At 42.1% G+C, this 16,947-nt stretch overlaps 1 protein-coding gene across 1 annotated transcript; it reads left to right on the forward strand.

The window, feature by feature from the left end:
* Positions 1-3,570: 3,570 nt before the first annotated feature.
* Positions 3,571-16,470, forward strand: LOC139445335 (prostaglandin reductase 1-like). The gene is made up of 9 exons (XM_071226464.1): positions 3,571-3,803; positions 6,549-6,594; positions 7,850-7,900; positions 8,557-8,742; positions 9,351-9,468; positions 10,051-10,203; positions 13,306-13,411; positions 14,118-14,236; positions 16,093-16,470. The coding sequence occupies exons 1-9, from the start codon at positions 3,698-3,700 to the stop codon at positions 16,201-16,203; spliced, it is 996 nt and encodes a 331-aa protein (XP_071082565.1). The 5' UTR covers positions 3,571-3,697; the 3' UTR covers positions 16,204-16,470.
* The last annotated feature ends 477 nt before the right edge of the window (positions 16,471-16,947 follow it).

A 16,947-nucleotide genomic window follows, 5' to 3' on the forward strand; every position in this document is an offset into this window, starting at 1 on the left:
CTCCTCAAGTATTCTCACCTGAACAGTCATCTCACACTGCAGATTCATGTCCTAACATACCGAGCCTATCCCAAGTTCACCAACAGTCATCTTCTTTATCTGAAGAAATAATATCATCCACTCCACAACTTCAATCCCAGTATGAAACAACTGTCAAACAAATTGTAAAATCTAAAAATCCAACCTAAAACAGAGCCCAAAAAGGATCAGACAACCAGGTCCGATTGTTTAACAAGTCTGGATTCCTCGTGGGCATGGATCCGTCCGACAAAAGTCATCAATGGGCACATAGCGTTTCGCCCTCAAAGAAAGGGCGGGGTAGATCCCCCAATAATCCTTCGAGGAGACAGCTTCTTCACATATTTTACAATGGAATTGTAGAATACTGAAGAATAATTTTTATTGATTATAGCTATTAGTACATGATTTTAAAAGCATGAGCGTTCTGTCGACAAGAAATGTATCTAAAGCAGACAAGTTTAACTTACCTCAATTAAATGCATATCATAATTTTTCTCCTCTGGGGATCTTCAATCATTTCGAGGCAGGGTGTTATCCACAGCTCCGTTCATGACATATCGGCCTCATATTTAAAATACTTTCCTCAAATACGTTAAAACATGATCTTTTCATAGAGGTTCATCATCCTTTACAATTATTCTCTGACGAACCGCACAAAATAGCAGATGAATGTATTCCTAAGCCCTCTATATTTCCATTGCCATCCGTGGGTACATAATTTTAATAAATATACATTTTTGATGCTAAAACACGACACGTTAAAACAAATAAACGCCAGTCTTGGTAAACTTATGTTTCCAAAATAGATTCTCGTACGCCTACGTCCAAAGTATTGAACATGATAAAACAATCAAAGGTAAGGGTTTAAATTTTAGCATTCACCATCTGAAAAATTGAGATAGATTATTAACTGATAAATCTGATATAACAAATGAACTTGGTGAAAGTTTGGTACCTCATTCCCAAAAATACCAAATACAGCAGGAATACAAATCTATTAATTTTCATGCAGCTAATGGGGAAGATTACAACGAAGTGTTTTCAATACAAAACTCCACGCTGCTCTCGGACAAGCTCATAATACTGCCACTGGAGCCGATAAAACACACCATCAACACCTAGAAACTCCTGGAAACCCTTTTGAACATATTTGATGAAATTTGGACATCAGGAACGTTTCCTTCTGCTTGACATGATGTCATAGTTGTTCTTCCACCTAAACCTGGACGAGATCATACTGATCCCTCAAACTACAGACCCATTTTGTTGACCAGCTGTTAACTAAATCATAAATATTGAGGAACAAAGCTGTGTATTTTATAAATTGGTATTACATAATTTTTAAAAGAGATTGTTAGTGGCTGTGCCCTCGAAGGGGATTGGAGTAGTGGAAATTATTGTCCCCCTTTGAGGTTATCGTAAGTCCATGTCGTTAAAAGAATATTTATACCTACACATCCACAAATGTTTTAACCGTAGAATATTTGTCATGTTAATTTTGGCTGAAATTGCCAACTACCGCCAGCGATTAAGGCGATGGTGTAAATCATGCTGGGGAACCATGCAGGTAGTGCAAGTCCTCATGGTCCCCAGTATGGTGGCCTAACTTGGCTGCTGGAAATGTAAAGTGATATATTTTTATGGTTGCAAACTAGTTTTAAATATAAATCTGTGATCGTCTAGTTATTTCACTGTCCTTTGTTGACAGGTGTTTATATTCTAAATGTATTTATTTTATATAGCATTTGATAGTCACGATTTGGCTGGAATAGGGCCGATGTGACTTTCAATTTTGTCTTGATGGCGCAAATATTAGGCACACAAGAAGGAAATGGTACTCGTCTTCAATATTATTTTGACTGCATATTTGGCAAATTCGATTTTCCCGTGGAATACCTACAAATGGTCGGAACTCAGTTACAGATTGTACATCAAGATCAGTGTGTGTTGGGTTTTCTGGCGCTTGGAGCTGGAAATAAGGGTTGCATTCAATATCGGCGAGTGAATGAGTGGCTTAACGCTCAGTGAAGAGTATTCCAGTTATATCACAGCGTGCCTGCTTAGTGTAGGAGGAAAGCCCGAAGTGATGCAGGTCTCAAGCGTTTACCACTTCGGTGAAACCCACGAGCACGGGTGTCATTATCGTGGAATGAAAACAACTTTTTAAAGTCATTATATCAATCGTTAATGTTTTTTTTCCAGACAGGCCTAAAGGTTTGGACCAAAATCTTGAGACATTGTTCTTTTCTGTTTAAGATAGTCTTTTCCTTTCTGTTTGCAAGCGGCATTATAGTTATTTCTAGTGCATCATTATATTTTGCATATTATTCCTAGCTCTGCAGACAGCCTCCGTGGCCTAGTGGTAGAGCTTCCGCCCGGAGAGCGGAAGGTCTGGGGTTCGATTCCCGGCTGCGTCATACCAAAAGACGTTAAAAGATGGTACTTGTTGTTACCCTGTCTGGCGCTCGGCATTAAGGGGCTAAAACAAGGACTGGTCGGCTCGGAGTCAGTATACTGTGTCTGAGTGGGGTATTCATGTTAAAGTGCGGCATGGTTTCTCAGTGAGCTAGCACGATAAATCGTCATCAGTCCGGACTAGTACAAGCAGCCACACAAACACACACACGTACATGCACGTCGCTATATAAGTGCAATAATCTTCGACGCGATGTTAAAACCCATTTCACCTCACCTCACCTAGCTCTGCATTTATCTTTTTTTTCAGCCGATCACACTCAGCGCCATAACAAATGTTCCATGAGGGATAAACAATTACCAGTAAAGAACAGATTCAAGGACTTTTTGGGGTTGAATTCTATCTGGGATTCGAACCTACACTGCCAGAGTGATGCACCTAATCGCTGGCACACAAAGTCAGCGATCTGACCCACACAGTCACCTAGGCTCCCACGTATATTAATACTACCTCTCTTTGTCTACTTTCCTTTTTGTCTTTTCAAATGAGAAGCAGCTGCACTCAAACCTGCACTTAAAGCATCCACAATATACTCGATTTTTTGTCAATATTTACAACTGATAGATTCCGGGGAATGGGTCTTCAGCAACCCATGCTTGCCGTAAAAGGCGACTATGCTGGTCGTAAAAGGCGACTAACGGGATCGGTGGGTCAGGCTCGCTGACTTGGTTTGATGCATGTCATCGATCCCAATTGGGTGGATCGATGCTCATGATATTAATCACTGGATTGTCTGGTCCAGACTCGATTATTTACAGACCGCCGTCATATAGCTGTAATATTGCTGAGTGCGGCGTTAAACAACAAACCAACCAACTATAACTGATACAGATTAATAATGATAAGGAAATGTCTGTCTACATTGACTTGACGTCTTACTGTCCATTACAAATTTAACTTTTTCATTCCACGTGCACACTGTCTCAAACAAACAATCCAGATCGTTGACCATATAGGCGGCATACATTGTATTGTATCCAGACCTGACGTCACGATGACCTCGTCATTCTGACATGAAGGTATGACAAACAGAGTTATGCCTACCTGATAATACTCCACCCGACCTTTGGACATATGTGTTGGTTGCCGGTCAAGGAGACTTAATTCAATATTACTGCTGTGTCATTTCCCTAACGTAGCACGTATATATAGTTGCGGGACCTCTAGTTAGGGATCACAGGTAAGCAGGCTGACGTCAATATGGTTAAGGCAAAGAAGTGGATCCTTGCAACAAAGTTTGATGGGGAACCAAAGGACTCCAACTTCAAGCTTGAAGAAGAGGACCTGCCTGCATTGAAAGATGGAGGTGAGAATATAGTGTAGTGATAGACTTGAGATCTCCCACCCACACTGTTAATATTACAACGCCATGTACAGTACTAGCTAGTTTATTAAGGGAAGAATATACACTCAATAACACACGGTCATATACATATATATATATATATATATATATATATATATATATATATATATATATATATATATATATATATATATATATATGTGTGTATATAGTAATAATTGAATAAGTGGAGTGAGATTGAAGACAGTTTTAATAGGCTAGCGCTTTCAACTCGTATATATGAGTGTGTGTGTGTGTGTGATTTTTGTCATGATTTTGTCTGTCTATCATGTGTGTGTGTGTGAGTGTGTGTGTGATTTTGGTCATGATTTTGTCTGTCTATCATGTGTGTGTGTGTGATTTCTGTCATGATTGTGTCTGTCTATCATGTGTGTGTGAATTTTGTCATGATTTTGTATGTCTATCATGTGTGTATGTGATTTTTGTCATGATTGTGTCTGTCTATCATGTGTGTGTGATTTTTGTCATAATTTTCTCTGTCTATCATGTGTGTGTGTGTGATTTTGTCATGATTTGGGGGTGGGGTGTGGGGTGTGGGGGGTGGGGTGGTTGTGGGGGTGAGTGGGTATGGGGTATTCATGTCATTCCTTGCCACCTCTATTGCTGATATTTAGATTTATTATTTGGAAATTTACACTACCCACTACCCTATGTTGGATATTCTAGGCGGATTAGTTTCTCTGCAACTGATTCATGCACCTTATCTTGCAACTTTCACAAACGTTTCTTCGGATCGTTGATCTTTAACTTTACAATATGGGCTGTATACATTTACAAACACCTACATACTGCAGGTACCAGTCAAGCCACAGTACTACGCCCAAGTCTGTGGCGACCCATTTCGAAAGTCTAGTCGCTCGCTTCATGTTGACAGAGAGCTGATAGTCCCAGTTTATTCTCCAGGTTATTTATCTAACAAGGTCACGACTAGGCCTCTTGGTTTGTATGGTTTGATTAATCGCCTCCAGTCAATGGCTGGCGATATTTGTATAAACATACGCGTGTAACTAGAGCACTTCTCACTGGATACAGGGCATATGTGCGTGTGTGTGTGCGTGTGCGTGTGCGTGTGTGAGTACGTGCGTGCGTGTGTGTTTGTGTGTGTGTGCGTGCGCGCGTGTGTCTGTGTGTGTGTGTGCGTGCGCGCGTGTGTGTGTGTGTTTGCGTTCGGGTGTGTGTGTCTGTAAACAATCTAGGACACGTAAGGCACTATGTAAAACCAGTCCAGTTACTTGTTTTTTCGGATTTTTATCCCTAACAAAACAGAAGGCAGGAAGGACAACAACAACAAAAATCTCAACGACTATCTATACCCTGCAAAATAAGTCAAATCGTACATATTTGACGGAGTGTTGCCGACATCAATACCAAAGTTAATACCAAAATTGAATTGGTCATTTCGCCAATGTTTGGAATTGATTTTTGTGGAAAGAAAGAGGTACTGCAGAAATTTGGTGAAAAGATGGAAAAATCGCAAAAACATTCCAGTTGAAGGTATTTTGCGCTAAACGAAACTGCATGCAGGAAGTGGACAGATTTGTTGGTGGTACTGTTATGATGTGGGTAGCCATCTCCTACACTGGTAGAACAGACTTGCTTGACGTGTTTTATCGGACATTCAAGGGGGAAGTTTAAGCTAAAAAAATGTAGGGTACATTAAGATGAGTGAGTAAGTATGATTTTAGGCCATTATTAGCAATATTCTAGCAATATCACGGCGGGGGACACCAGAAATGGGCTTCACACAGTGTAGCAATGTCGGGAATCGAACCCGGGTCTTCGGCGTGACGAGCGAACGCTTTACCGACTAGGCTACGAGACCGCCCCACATTAAGATGACCTTTAGCAGTGATATATTATGATTACTTTAAGAGTTATGTCGCTTTTATGTAGAAGATTAAAGTTTAACAGAGAGCAAAGCAATAATGAACAAAGTTTGAAAGTGACTCTGGGGGCACTAGTGGCCCAGTCATCTAAGGCGCCGCGTTTCGCTGTGCAGAGTTGCGTCCCTTGGACACGCTAGAAACTTATAACTGGAATACTGATAAAAGCGGCGTGAAAACCCAACTCACTCACTCACTGACTCTTTTTGACCCACAAGATCAGCTTAATTAAAGAAATAAGCAAAAGTAGTAAAAATCGTTATGAATGTTTTCAGGTATGTTCGTATGAAAAATAAGTTAAAATTTGTACATTTATGATCAATATCTGCCTCTTTTGTGTTTGTCTGTCCTTTTACGGTGGTCTTTAAAAGAAATATATCAACGGTTATTAAATATCTTGTTACCAATATACGTTGTATTTACTTTAACGACAAAGCACGAATCATATATGTTAAATCTACCTCTATATGATAAACATGCATCAGCCAAAAGAAATTACCTAATTAAACTACGTGTCTGCACCTATGTGTAACATTCATGATTTTATTTGTATGTATACGTCTTTCTTGCATATGGGCCGGAGGCCATTTGTGTAATAAACTTCTTTTGACTTTGACTTTTAACAACAGTGTGTTGGTAACGTAAAGCTAACATGTGTGAAAATACGCGTGCAGGGGGGAAGGGAATGTTTGGAAGAAATTGGGGGGAAATATTCCAGTGGCTGTAAATTTATCATCATCAGATTATAGATCTACTTTACGTGTATTTGTATAAATGCATATAATGTGTGTGTATGTTTCAGAATTCATCTGTGATGCAGTATATCTCAGTGTGGATCCATACATGAGGTTGGCATAGTTTTGTCCGATGGTTTATTAGATAGAATTTAGGCCATCTGCTTTGGAAACCCGAACCTTCAGGTTGGAGTGAATCTCTGAAATGCAGAATCTATAGGGTGGAATTCTGAAATAATATCACACATGCAGAATATATAGGATGGTGCTCTGAAATGACGGCAGAAATGCAGAACCTATAGGATAGATATCTGAAATAACGTCACACATGCAGAACCTATAGGCCATCTTCCCGAGGCAAGGGCGTTATCTGACTATAAAAGTCCAGTTTCCACCCTTGCCGAACAAGGCTCGATCGTATCGCCACCAGTGGCTATTATGACTTATGTCCCTTTCTATGTCCCTCCTGTTGATCAGATTCAACCTCTCATATGACTCATATGACACCTATAGGGTGGATATCTGAATCAAAACGTCACCACATGAAGAGCATAACGGCACAGATATAGGACCTATATGGTGGAGATCTGAAATAACGTCACACATGTAAACCCTAATACGTAGGATCTCTGAAATAACGTCACATACGTAGAGCCTGATACGTAGGATCTCTGAAATAACGTCACACATGTAGAGCCTAATACGTAGGATCTCTGACATAACGTCACACACGTAGAGCCTAATACGTAGGATCTCTGAAATAACGTCACACATGAAGAGCCTAACACGTAGGCTCTCTGAAATAACGTCACACATGTAGAGCCTAATACGTAGGATCTCTGAAATAACGTCACACATGCAGAACCTATTGAAGTGAATATCTGAAATAACGTCACACATGCAGAACCTACAGGGTGGATATCTGAAATAACGTCACACATGTAGAACCTACAGGGTGAATATCTGAAATAACGTCACACACGCAGAACCTACAGGGTGGATATCTGAAATAACGTCACACACGCAGAACCTACAGGGTGGATATCTGAAATAACGTCACACACGCAGAACCTACAGGGTGGATATCTGAAATAACGTCACACATGCAGAACCTACAGGGTGGATACCTGAAATAACGTCACACACGCAGAACCTACAGGGTGGATATCTGAAATAACGTCACACATGCAGAACCTACAGGGTGGATACCTGAAATAACGTCACACATGACATGACACGAGTCTGTGTTTGTACTGAAACCTTTAATGTGTGTGCCATGCCCGAAACCTCCTGCAAGTGCATGGGGATCAACATGAACATATGTTTTAATACCTCACCGACAGTGTATTTGGTTTCACTGCTTTTTCAGGGCGCATGTTTTCCCTGTCGGGAGTAGCGTCATCGGCGAACAGGTAGCAAGGTAAGCACCTAATGATGTCTACTAAACCAGTTTCTATTGCTAAGGATTCTTCAACATTTGGTCCTTCACCATGACTGGGGAATTTATATATATATATAGTTTCCTTAAGAAAACAGCAGAAGAGGAATGGTTTTTCGAAGAAAAAAATATATATTAAAGAAATGTTTTCATTGAATAAGTGTTAGTCTTCATCATTCTGTGTAAGTAAATGAGCGATGTGGATGGAAATGGGGAAATTCATTAAAATATATTCCTTCGTGCATAGAAATAACTGGAGAAATATGGTAATATGTGATCGGTAGAGGACCCTATATACAATACAGTAATGCAGGGATCTTTCAGACAGAGGTATCTACCAGATTACTATTATACTGATTCAAAATGTATCAAATTTACATTCTTTTAACAAGTGCTAATAATATACTCTTACAGACATTTTCTATGTTTATCTATCATGATTTACCGCCCTGAAGAAGCACTCCCTGAAAGAACCTTTTTTTTTATTCACTACTCAGCAGTATATTTACATGCACAAAGATTTCTTTTATATATATATATTATATTGTAATGCACAGTATAGCGCATATGACATATTTTCCAACAAACCCATCAGATGTCGGTTCAGACAGAGTTCACGTTCTTGCGCTTGTTCCCAGGGTGACGGAGAGTAAAAGCAAGGACTACCCTGTAGGATGCCTGGTCCAGATGTATGCGGGGTGGCGTTCACGTACACTGGTCGACCCTACAAAACCAAAAGACATGGAAGCCATTCGTCTCCTCAAAGTGCCAGATCTTGGAAAATTGGAGCCATCTCTCGCACTGGGAATCCTGGGCATGCCAGGGTAGGTGGTAGGTGGGGTGTAAGTGAGTTAAGGGTGGTGTGAGTGCATTAGGGGTGCTATAATTGATTAATGTGCTGTGTGACGTTTCTTTGTTTGCACACAGCAATATTCCAGCTCTATAAATAATCAAGTCTGGACCAGACAGTCAAGTGATTGACATCATAAGCATCGATCCACGCAATTGGGATACGATGACATGCATTAACCAAGTCAACGAGCCTGGCCACCAGAACCCGTTAGTTGCCTCTTACGACAATCATAATCGCCAATTACGGCAAGCATGGGATGCTGAAGACCTATTCTAACCCGGATCTTCACGGGTCTAGTGTGAAGCACTATTTAAAGTGTGTGAGTGTGTGAATCTGCTCATCAATACTTCAGCTTTATCACAGCTGCCTGTTAAAATAGAGGCTGGACAGTCTAGTGGTTGACATAATGAGAAACATCGCATGTCAATGAGGTCAATAACATGCAGTCATTTCGGCAATCTTCTCCACCGATCTGTTTTGTTTGTAGACTTGTAATGATTCCTGTGTAGGTTTCAGTGAATTTGCCGCTTTAAAGTTATTTAGAAAAGGATTTTGATTTACGCGATTGCATCACTTCAGGATGACGGCCTATTTCGGGTTCCTGGAACTCTGTCAGCCTAAGGCTGGAGAGACTGTGTTGGTCAACGGTGCAGCGGGGGCAGTGGGCAGTGCTGTCGGACAGATTGCCAAGATCAAGGTGAGAACATAACACATATCAAACCACGTGTTGGATTCAACCAGCATACTCATTTTAATTTGGGACCCGTGATTCAAATTAAGCGCAGATACAGCTTGAAGAAGAAAACAGCGTTATCCAATCACCCGCCATGATGCACATTAGAATTGTGTTTCTTCATATACCTGTACATTTATAAAGTCCTATAAAGCCTTAAGAAGAGATAGGCACTGGGGTCGCTTTATGCCATCAGAAAAAAATGATTAAATGTGAAATTAATACGTACAAAAGGCCCCTTCTCAGAACAAAAAAAAATTATGGCACCACTTCTCGATTGCAGTCTTGATGACAATCATTAAGATTAGCTTCAGTTGTTTCTGAGAAAACTTGTCCCCGTTTCACGAAAAGCATGGAGCAATGGCCAAGGAAAATGATTTTAAGATACCCTTTTTCAAACTCATTGAAAGATCATGACAAGTAACATCGGTGCATTAAATTTCATTTCTCTAACTTACGTGGTTTTGGGGAAGCAGAAGGTATTGGAACGAGTACAAAACTGCTTTGGGTGAAAACCAAATATATTATTTATAACACTGTTCCTAGGGGTGCAAGGTGATTGGCTTTGCTGGATCAAAGGAGAAATGTGATTGGCTGAAGAGTCTTGGATTTGATCACGTGTTCAACTACAAGGAAGCAGACATCAGCAAGTCCCTGACAGAGGCGGCCCCTGATGGAATTGACTGCTACTTTGATAATGTACGTACAACGCCCACCCATTGTCACCATACTGTACTCAACGAAGGTATTTGTTTGCCCAGCTACTTGTAGGTACAACGACTAACAGGACTATACTTGTCTGCTTACTTAAGAAACACAATAAGTAGGAGACCTGAGCTGAACACTAACTGGGGAGTTGGAGACCTGAGCTGAACACTAACTGGGGAGTAGGAGACCTGAGCTGAACACTAATTGGGGAGTAGGAGACCAGAACTGAACACTAACTGGGGAGTAGGAGACCAGGGCTGAACACTAACTGGGCAGAAGGAGACCAGGGCTGAACACTAATTGGGGAGTAGGAGACCAGGGCTGAACACTAACTGGGGAGTAGGAGACCAGGGCTGAACACTAACTGGGCAGAAGGAGACCAGGGCTGAACACTAATTTGGGAGTAGGAGACCAGGGCTGAATACTAACTGGGCAGAGGGAGACCAGAACTGAACACTAACTGGGGAGTAGGAGACCAGGGCTGAACACTAACTGGGCAGAAGGAGACCAGGGCTGAACACTAATTGGGGAGTAGGAGACCAGGGCTGAACACTAACTGGGGAGTAGGAGACCAGGGCTGAACACTAACTGGGCAGAAGGAGACCAGGGCTGAACACTAATTTGGGAGTAGGAGACCAGGGCTGAACACTAACTTGGCAGAGGGAGACCAGGGCTGAACACTAACTGGGCAGAAGGAAACCAGGGCTGAACACTAACTGGGGAGTAGGAGACCTGAGCTGAACACTAACTGGGCAGAAGGAGACCAGGGCTGAACACTAACTGGGGAGTAGGAGACCAGGGCTGAACACTAACTGGGCAGAAGGAGACCAGGGCTGAACACTAATTTGGGAGTAGGAGACCAGGGCTGAACACTAACTGGGCAGAAGGAGACCAGGGCTGAACACTAACTGGGCAGAAGGAGACCAGGGCTGAACACTAATTTTGGAATAGGAGACCAGGGCTGAAAACTAACTGGGGAGTAGGAGACCAGGGCTGAACACTAACTGGGGAGTAGGAGACCAGGGATGAACACTAACTGGGCAGAAGGAGACCAGGGCTGAACACTAATTTGGGAGTAGGAGACCAGGGCTGAACACTAACTGGGCAGAAGGAGACCAGGGCAGAACACTAACTGGGCAGAAGGAGACCAGGGCTGAACACTAACTGGGCAGAAAGAGATCAGAGCTGAACACTAACTGGGCAGAAGGAGATCAGAGCTGAACACTAACTGGGGAGTAGGAGACCGGGGCTGAACACTAATTGGGGAGAAGGAGACCAGGGCTGAACACTAACTGGGGAGTAGGAGACCTGAGCTGAACACTAACTGGGCAGAAGGAGACCAGAGCTGAACACTTACTGGGCAGAAAGAGATCAGAGCTGAACACTAACTGGGGAGAAGGAGACCAGGGCTGAACACTAATTGGGGAGTAGGAGACCAGGGCTGAACACTAACTGGGGAGTAGGAGACCAGGGCTGAACACTAACTGGGGAGTAGGAGACCAGGGCTGAACACTAACTGGGCAGAGGGAGACCAGGGCTGAACACTAACTGGGCAGAAGGAGACCAGGGCTGAACACTAACTGGGGAGTAGGAGACCTGAACTGAACACTAACTGGGCAGAAGGAGACCAGGGCTGAACACTAACTGGGCAGAAAGAGGTCAGAGCGGAACACTAACTGGGCAGAAGGAGATCAGAGCTGAACACTAACTGGGGAGTAGGAGACCAGGGCTGAACACTAATTGGGGAGAAGGAGATCAGAGCTGAACACTAACTGGGCAGAAGGAGATCAGAGCTGAACACTAACTGGGCAGAAGGAGATCAGAGCTGAACACTAACTGGGGAGTTGAAGACCAGGGCTGAACTCTAACTGGGCAGAAGGAGACCAGGGCTGAACACTAATTTGGGAGTAGGAGACCAGGGCTGAACACTAACTGGGGAGTAGGAGATCAGAGCTGAACACTAACTGGGCAGAAAGAGATCAGAGCTGAACACTAACTGGGGAGTAGGAGACCAGAGCTGAACACTAACTGGGAGGAAGGAGACCAGGGCTGAACACTAACTGGGGAGTAGGAGACCAGAGCTGAACACTAACTGGGCAGAAGGAGACCTGAGCTGAACACTAACTGGGGAGTAGGAGACCAGGGCTGAACACTAACTGGGCAGAAGGAGATCAGAGCTGAACACTAATTGGGGAGTAGGAGACCAGGGCTGAACACTAATTGGGGAGAAGGAGATCAGAGCTGAACACTAACTGGGCAGAAGGAGATCAGAGCTGAACACTAATTGGGGAGTAGGAGACCAGGGCTGAACACTAACTGGGGAGTAGGAGACCAGAGCTTAACACTAATTGTGCAGTAGGAGAATTGAGATGAACACTAATTGGGGAGTCGGAGATCAGGGCTGAACACTAACTGGGCAGAAGGAGATCAGAGCTGAACACTAATTGGGGAGTAGGAGACCAGGGCTGAACACTAATTGGGGAGAAGGAGATCAGAGCTGAACACTAACTGGGCAGAAGGAGATCAGAGCTGAACACTAATTGGGGAGTAGGAGACCAGGGCTGAACACTAACTGGGCAGAAGGAGATCAGAGCTAAACACTAACAGGGCAGAAGGAGACCAGAGCTGAACACTAACTGGGGAGTAGGAGACCAGAGCTTAACACTAATTGTGCAGTAGGAGAATTGAGATGAACACTAATTGGGGAGTCGGAGATCAGGGCTGAACACTAACTGGGCAGAAGGAGATCAGAGCTGAACACTAACTGGGCAGAAGGAGACCAGAGCTGAACACTAACTAGGGAGTAGGAGACCAGGGCTGAACACTAATTGGGGAGTAGGAGACCAGAGCTTAACACTAATTGTGCAGTAGGAGAATTGAGATGAACACTAATTGGGGAGTCGGAGATCAGGGCTAAACACTAATTGGGCAGAAAAACTTGTTACACTTGGGAACTAATAGGAACAGGAGGAGACGTGTTGGGCAGCGACTACAGGTCTGACCCGTCATGTGATTGATGACAGTAGACACACTTCCAGTGGTGTAGGGACCCGGTTAGTAACTAAGATGTACAACCATCATATACATTTGCAGGTGGGAGGAGATTTCACGTCTAAAGCACTTCAACACATGAAACTGTTTGGTAGAGTTTCTATTTGTGGTGGTATCTCAATCTACAGTGCCACAAAACCACCACTCAGTAAGTATTTATCGAGTAATACATCTACGCAATATCCTCTACCTCTGGAATTGTTTACTCCATGAACTATTCTCATCCTTTGTCAAATGATAAATATATGCACCTGGAGATTTGTGTATAGCCATGCATATGTAGCTCATGGGTATGCATATTGTTTGTAAGTTTTTACTTCATATGTACTTTTATGTAAACATGACTTACGTCTATCTACCCCTCCTCTGTAAAATGTGCCAGATTATTGTATTTCAATAGACATCTGACATCAGGAAAATATTTCATCTTATTATACTTAATGAATCTACACAATATAAATGCTTCGTAGTTATACTATGTTTGGGTCATGTTTATTTATTGTATAGGAAATAGATTAATTTATATATAATTCAAGATGGCATATATACGATCACTATATGTGTCGACATATCATACTAGCCAGCATCGAACAGTTTTCTAGACATTTCTTTGTCGTTTGTCTTATTTATTTGTTTGTTTGTTTATTTTTTTTTATATAGATTCAGTGTTGTCCGATATTACCTGCATGCATTTGCTTAGTGTTAAAAATAATTCATACAATTTAGTGTGTGTCCTATTTCAACAACATGGTTGATAAAGGTGACCTATGGTAAATATTAAAGATACAATCTGCATTTCTAACAAGTCTCCTATTTTCGTCTGTACCTCCATGTGTGTGTTGTGTTTGTTCCAGCTCCAGATCCGTTCATGACGATCTTATCCAAACAACTTAAAGTGGAAGGTTTCATCGTGTATCGGTGGTGGGCAAGATTCCTGGAGGGTAAAGCTGAAATGAAGAAATGGATAGACGAAGTAAGTCCCTGACAGCCGGAGTAACAACTCAACAAGCTAAAAACTCAAAGTACAATTCCATTCACTTAACAATTGCTTCTGTGCTGTCTAGAGTAACGCCTCACCCGAAAGGAACGGTCTCGTATAATTGTACAAACATATTTCATCCGATACTAGGGATTAGCATTTTAGGTGGTGAAATATATTTCATATAATATATTATATAGCGACGTGCATGCATGTGTGTGCCGATGCTATACATCGTCCCGAGGTAACTGGCTGTAAAAGTCCAGTTTCCACCCTTGCCGAACTAGGCTGAAATTTCGTGGTTCAATCGTAGCGCCACCACTGGCGATTACAGGTTATGTCCCTTCTATGACCAATCGGATTCCACCTCTTTTACATCACTTGCATATGATTGAAACAAAGTGGCTGGGCCAAGTCAAGACAATCGAGATCCTTTTCTTCAAATAAAATGGGTCTTACCTCGCGAAGTGCATCAAATCACTTGAGCACCTTGATTAAAAACATGAAACCACCTGTCGACGCCCATTTGATGGAACACATGCTCTGCAGTTGCCTTGTTGTTTATGAACCGAATATCGATTTCGCTCTGCGATTTTGATTGGACTATGTATAGACTCGTTAGTCCAGCCAAAATATAACTCCATAATTACAGCCTAGTTCGGCAAGGTAGAAAATTGGGTTTATAAAGTCAGTTAACTCCCTTGCCTCGGGCAGATGAGCTTAAAGTGCTAGCCCATTGAGATACCAGGACGCAGTTTAACATGAATACCCCACTCAGACACAGTATCCTGACTCCGAAACGACCAGTCCTTGTTTTATCCCCTTAATGCCGAGGGTAAGGCAGGGTCACAACAAGCACGATTTTTTAACGTCTCTTGGTCTGATCGAACCCTCGACTTTTCGCTCCAAGGACATATGCTCTATCCACTGGGCCACGGAGGTGAACGATTAGCAATTTAACTAACAGAGTAATAAGATCAACAAAAGGTGAAGCGTTTTCACTTTAAGATAATGTTTCATATACAGGCGCAGTTGGTTTTTAGTTACCGCCTGAAAGGTTCAAACCCGAGATAATTAAACTGTTTAGGTAAATAAACAATAACACTACAACGGGGTGGTCTCTCAATCTAGACCTCGTCACAGCAATACATATATTCAAACAATACGTGGTTGTAGGTAATGGTTAGTGAGTATAAGATGACTTGCGTTATGCCAAAGACGGTTATCTCGAAGTAGATGTTTAAGAAGACAAGTAAGCTATCATAGCTCCGTTTATCTCGAAGGTCCAGCTACAGTGAAAGTTCATATCGAGACGTGATTGCCACTTGCTTCACGGATTATAGTTTTGTTCCACACGACCGATTCTTCGTTACACCCGACTTCATTATATTCGTTGTTACTGTAATCAATTATTATCTCCTATTCATTGTTTGTTGCTTAACGCAATATTCAGCAATATTCCAGCTATATGACGGCGGTCTGTAAATAATCGAGACCAGACATTCCACTGATCGAAATCATGAGCATCGATCCACGTAATTGGATACGATGACATGCATCAACTAAGTCAGCGAGCCTGACCATCCGATCCCTCTAGTCGCCTCATACGACAAGTATGGGTTGCTGAAGATCAGTTCTAACCAGGATCTTCACAGGTCTATCAATGATTCTTAATAGAAAACAAAGGCTCAAGGAGATCTCTAATCACTTTAACAGAGCTTATTACCACATTGTAATAAAATATATTATTTTACGTGTCCATCACTATCGTCTCTCGTAAGCAGGACAGCGTGGTCCTTCAACGCAGCACACCTTCCCTTGTGACTTATTCACATTGTATTCTATTCCAGGGCAAGATCAAGTACAGAGAGACGGTGAAAGATGGTTTCGAGAACATGCCCCAGATCTTCATGTCTTTGTTGAAAGGAGCGAACATTGGGAAGATGATCGTTAAAGCCTAGACCAACCATTTGATAACTGAGTGTTGACATTTCATTCCGCATCAATTCATGCTTATGTATACATAGTATTTGCATTTAATGTGAAACTACGTTATAATGACGCCGTGGCTAAATCCATTATTGTGATAATGTAGGTATGTGGTGCATATATTGAGATTTGTAACTCAAGAGACATATATAAGATCAACAATCCATACACTGTGAGATTTATAAATATATATCAGGACATAGGACGAATCCTTGTTTTTGTCGCTTATTGTTTGATAAAAAGAGGTATCTGTAACAAACAATTCTGTTATTACTGAGGTTTTGATATAGAATGTGATAGCTTTGTGTGCTTTTCTCTAATCTATTCTCGTATTCTAGTGGTTCAATGATTTTCACGCCGAAGGCCCTTGTTCGATTTCATGAATGGGTACAGTGTGTTCTGGGCCGGCTTGCACAAAGCGATCTTAGCTCTAAGACTATTGTAAGCCTATGTTAAAGTATTGGAGTTACGATCATCTTAGCGCTAAGATCGCTTTGTGCAAGTGGGCCCAGGTGTCCCCCGCCGTGGTACAAGCGGCGTAAGACCTCACTTACACGATCTTAGGAAATCCGAAATAAAATTAATTGTGAACTTTATTTTCAATATATTTGTTCCCATTGTGGCCATTAAAAACGTCTTGTATGTACATATAGTGAGTGAGTATAGTTTTACGCCGCTTTTAGCAATATTCCAGCAATATCACGGCGGGGGACACC

This window comes from Haliotis cracherodii, unplaced genomic scaffold, assembly GCF_022045235.1.
Source record: "Haliotis cracherodii isolate W230 unplaced genomic scaffold, xgHalCrac1.p SCAF_6, whole genome shotgun sequence".
Taxonomy (NCBI): Eukaryota; Metazoa; Mollusca; class Gastropoda; order Lepetellida; family Haliotidae; genus Haliotis; species Haliotis cracherodii.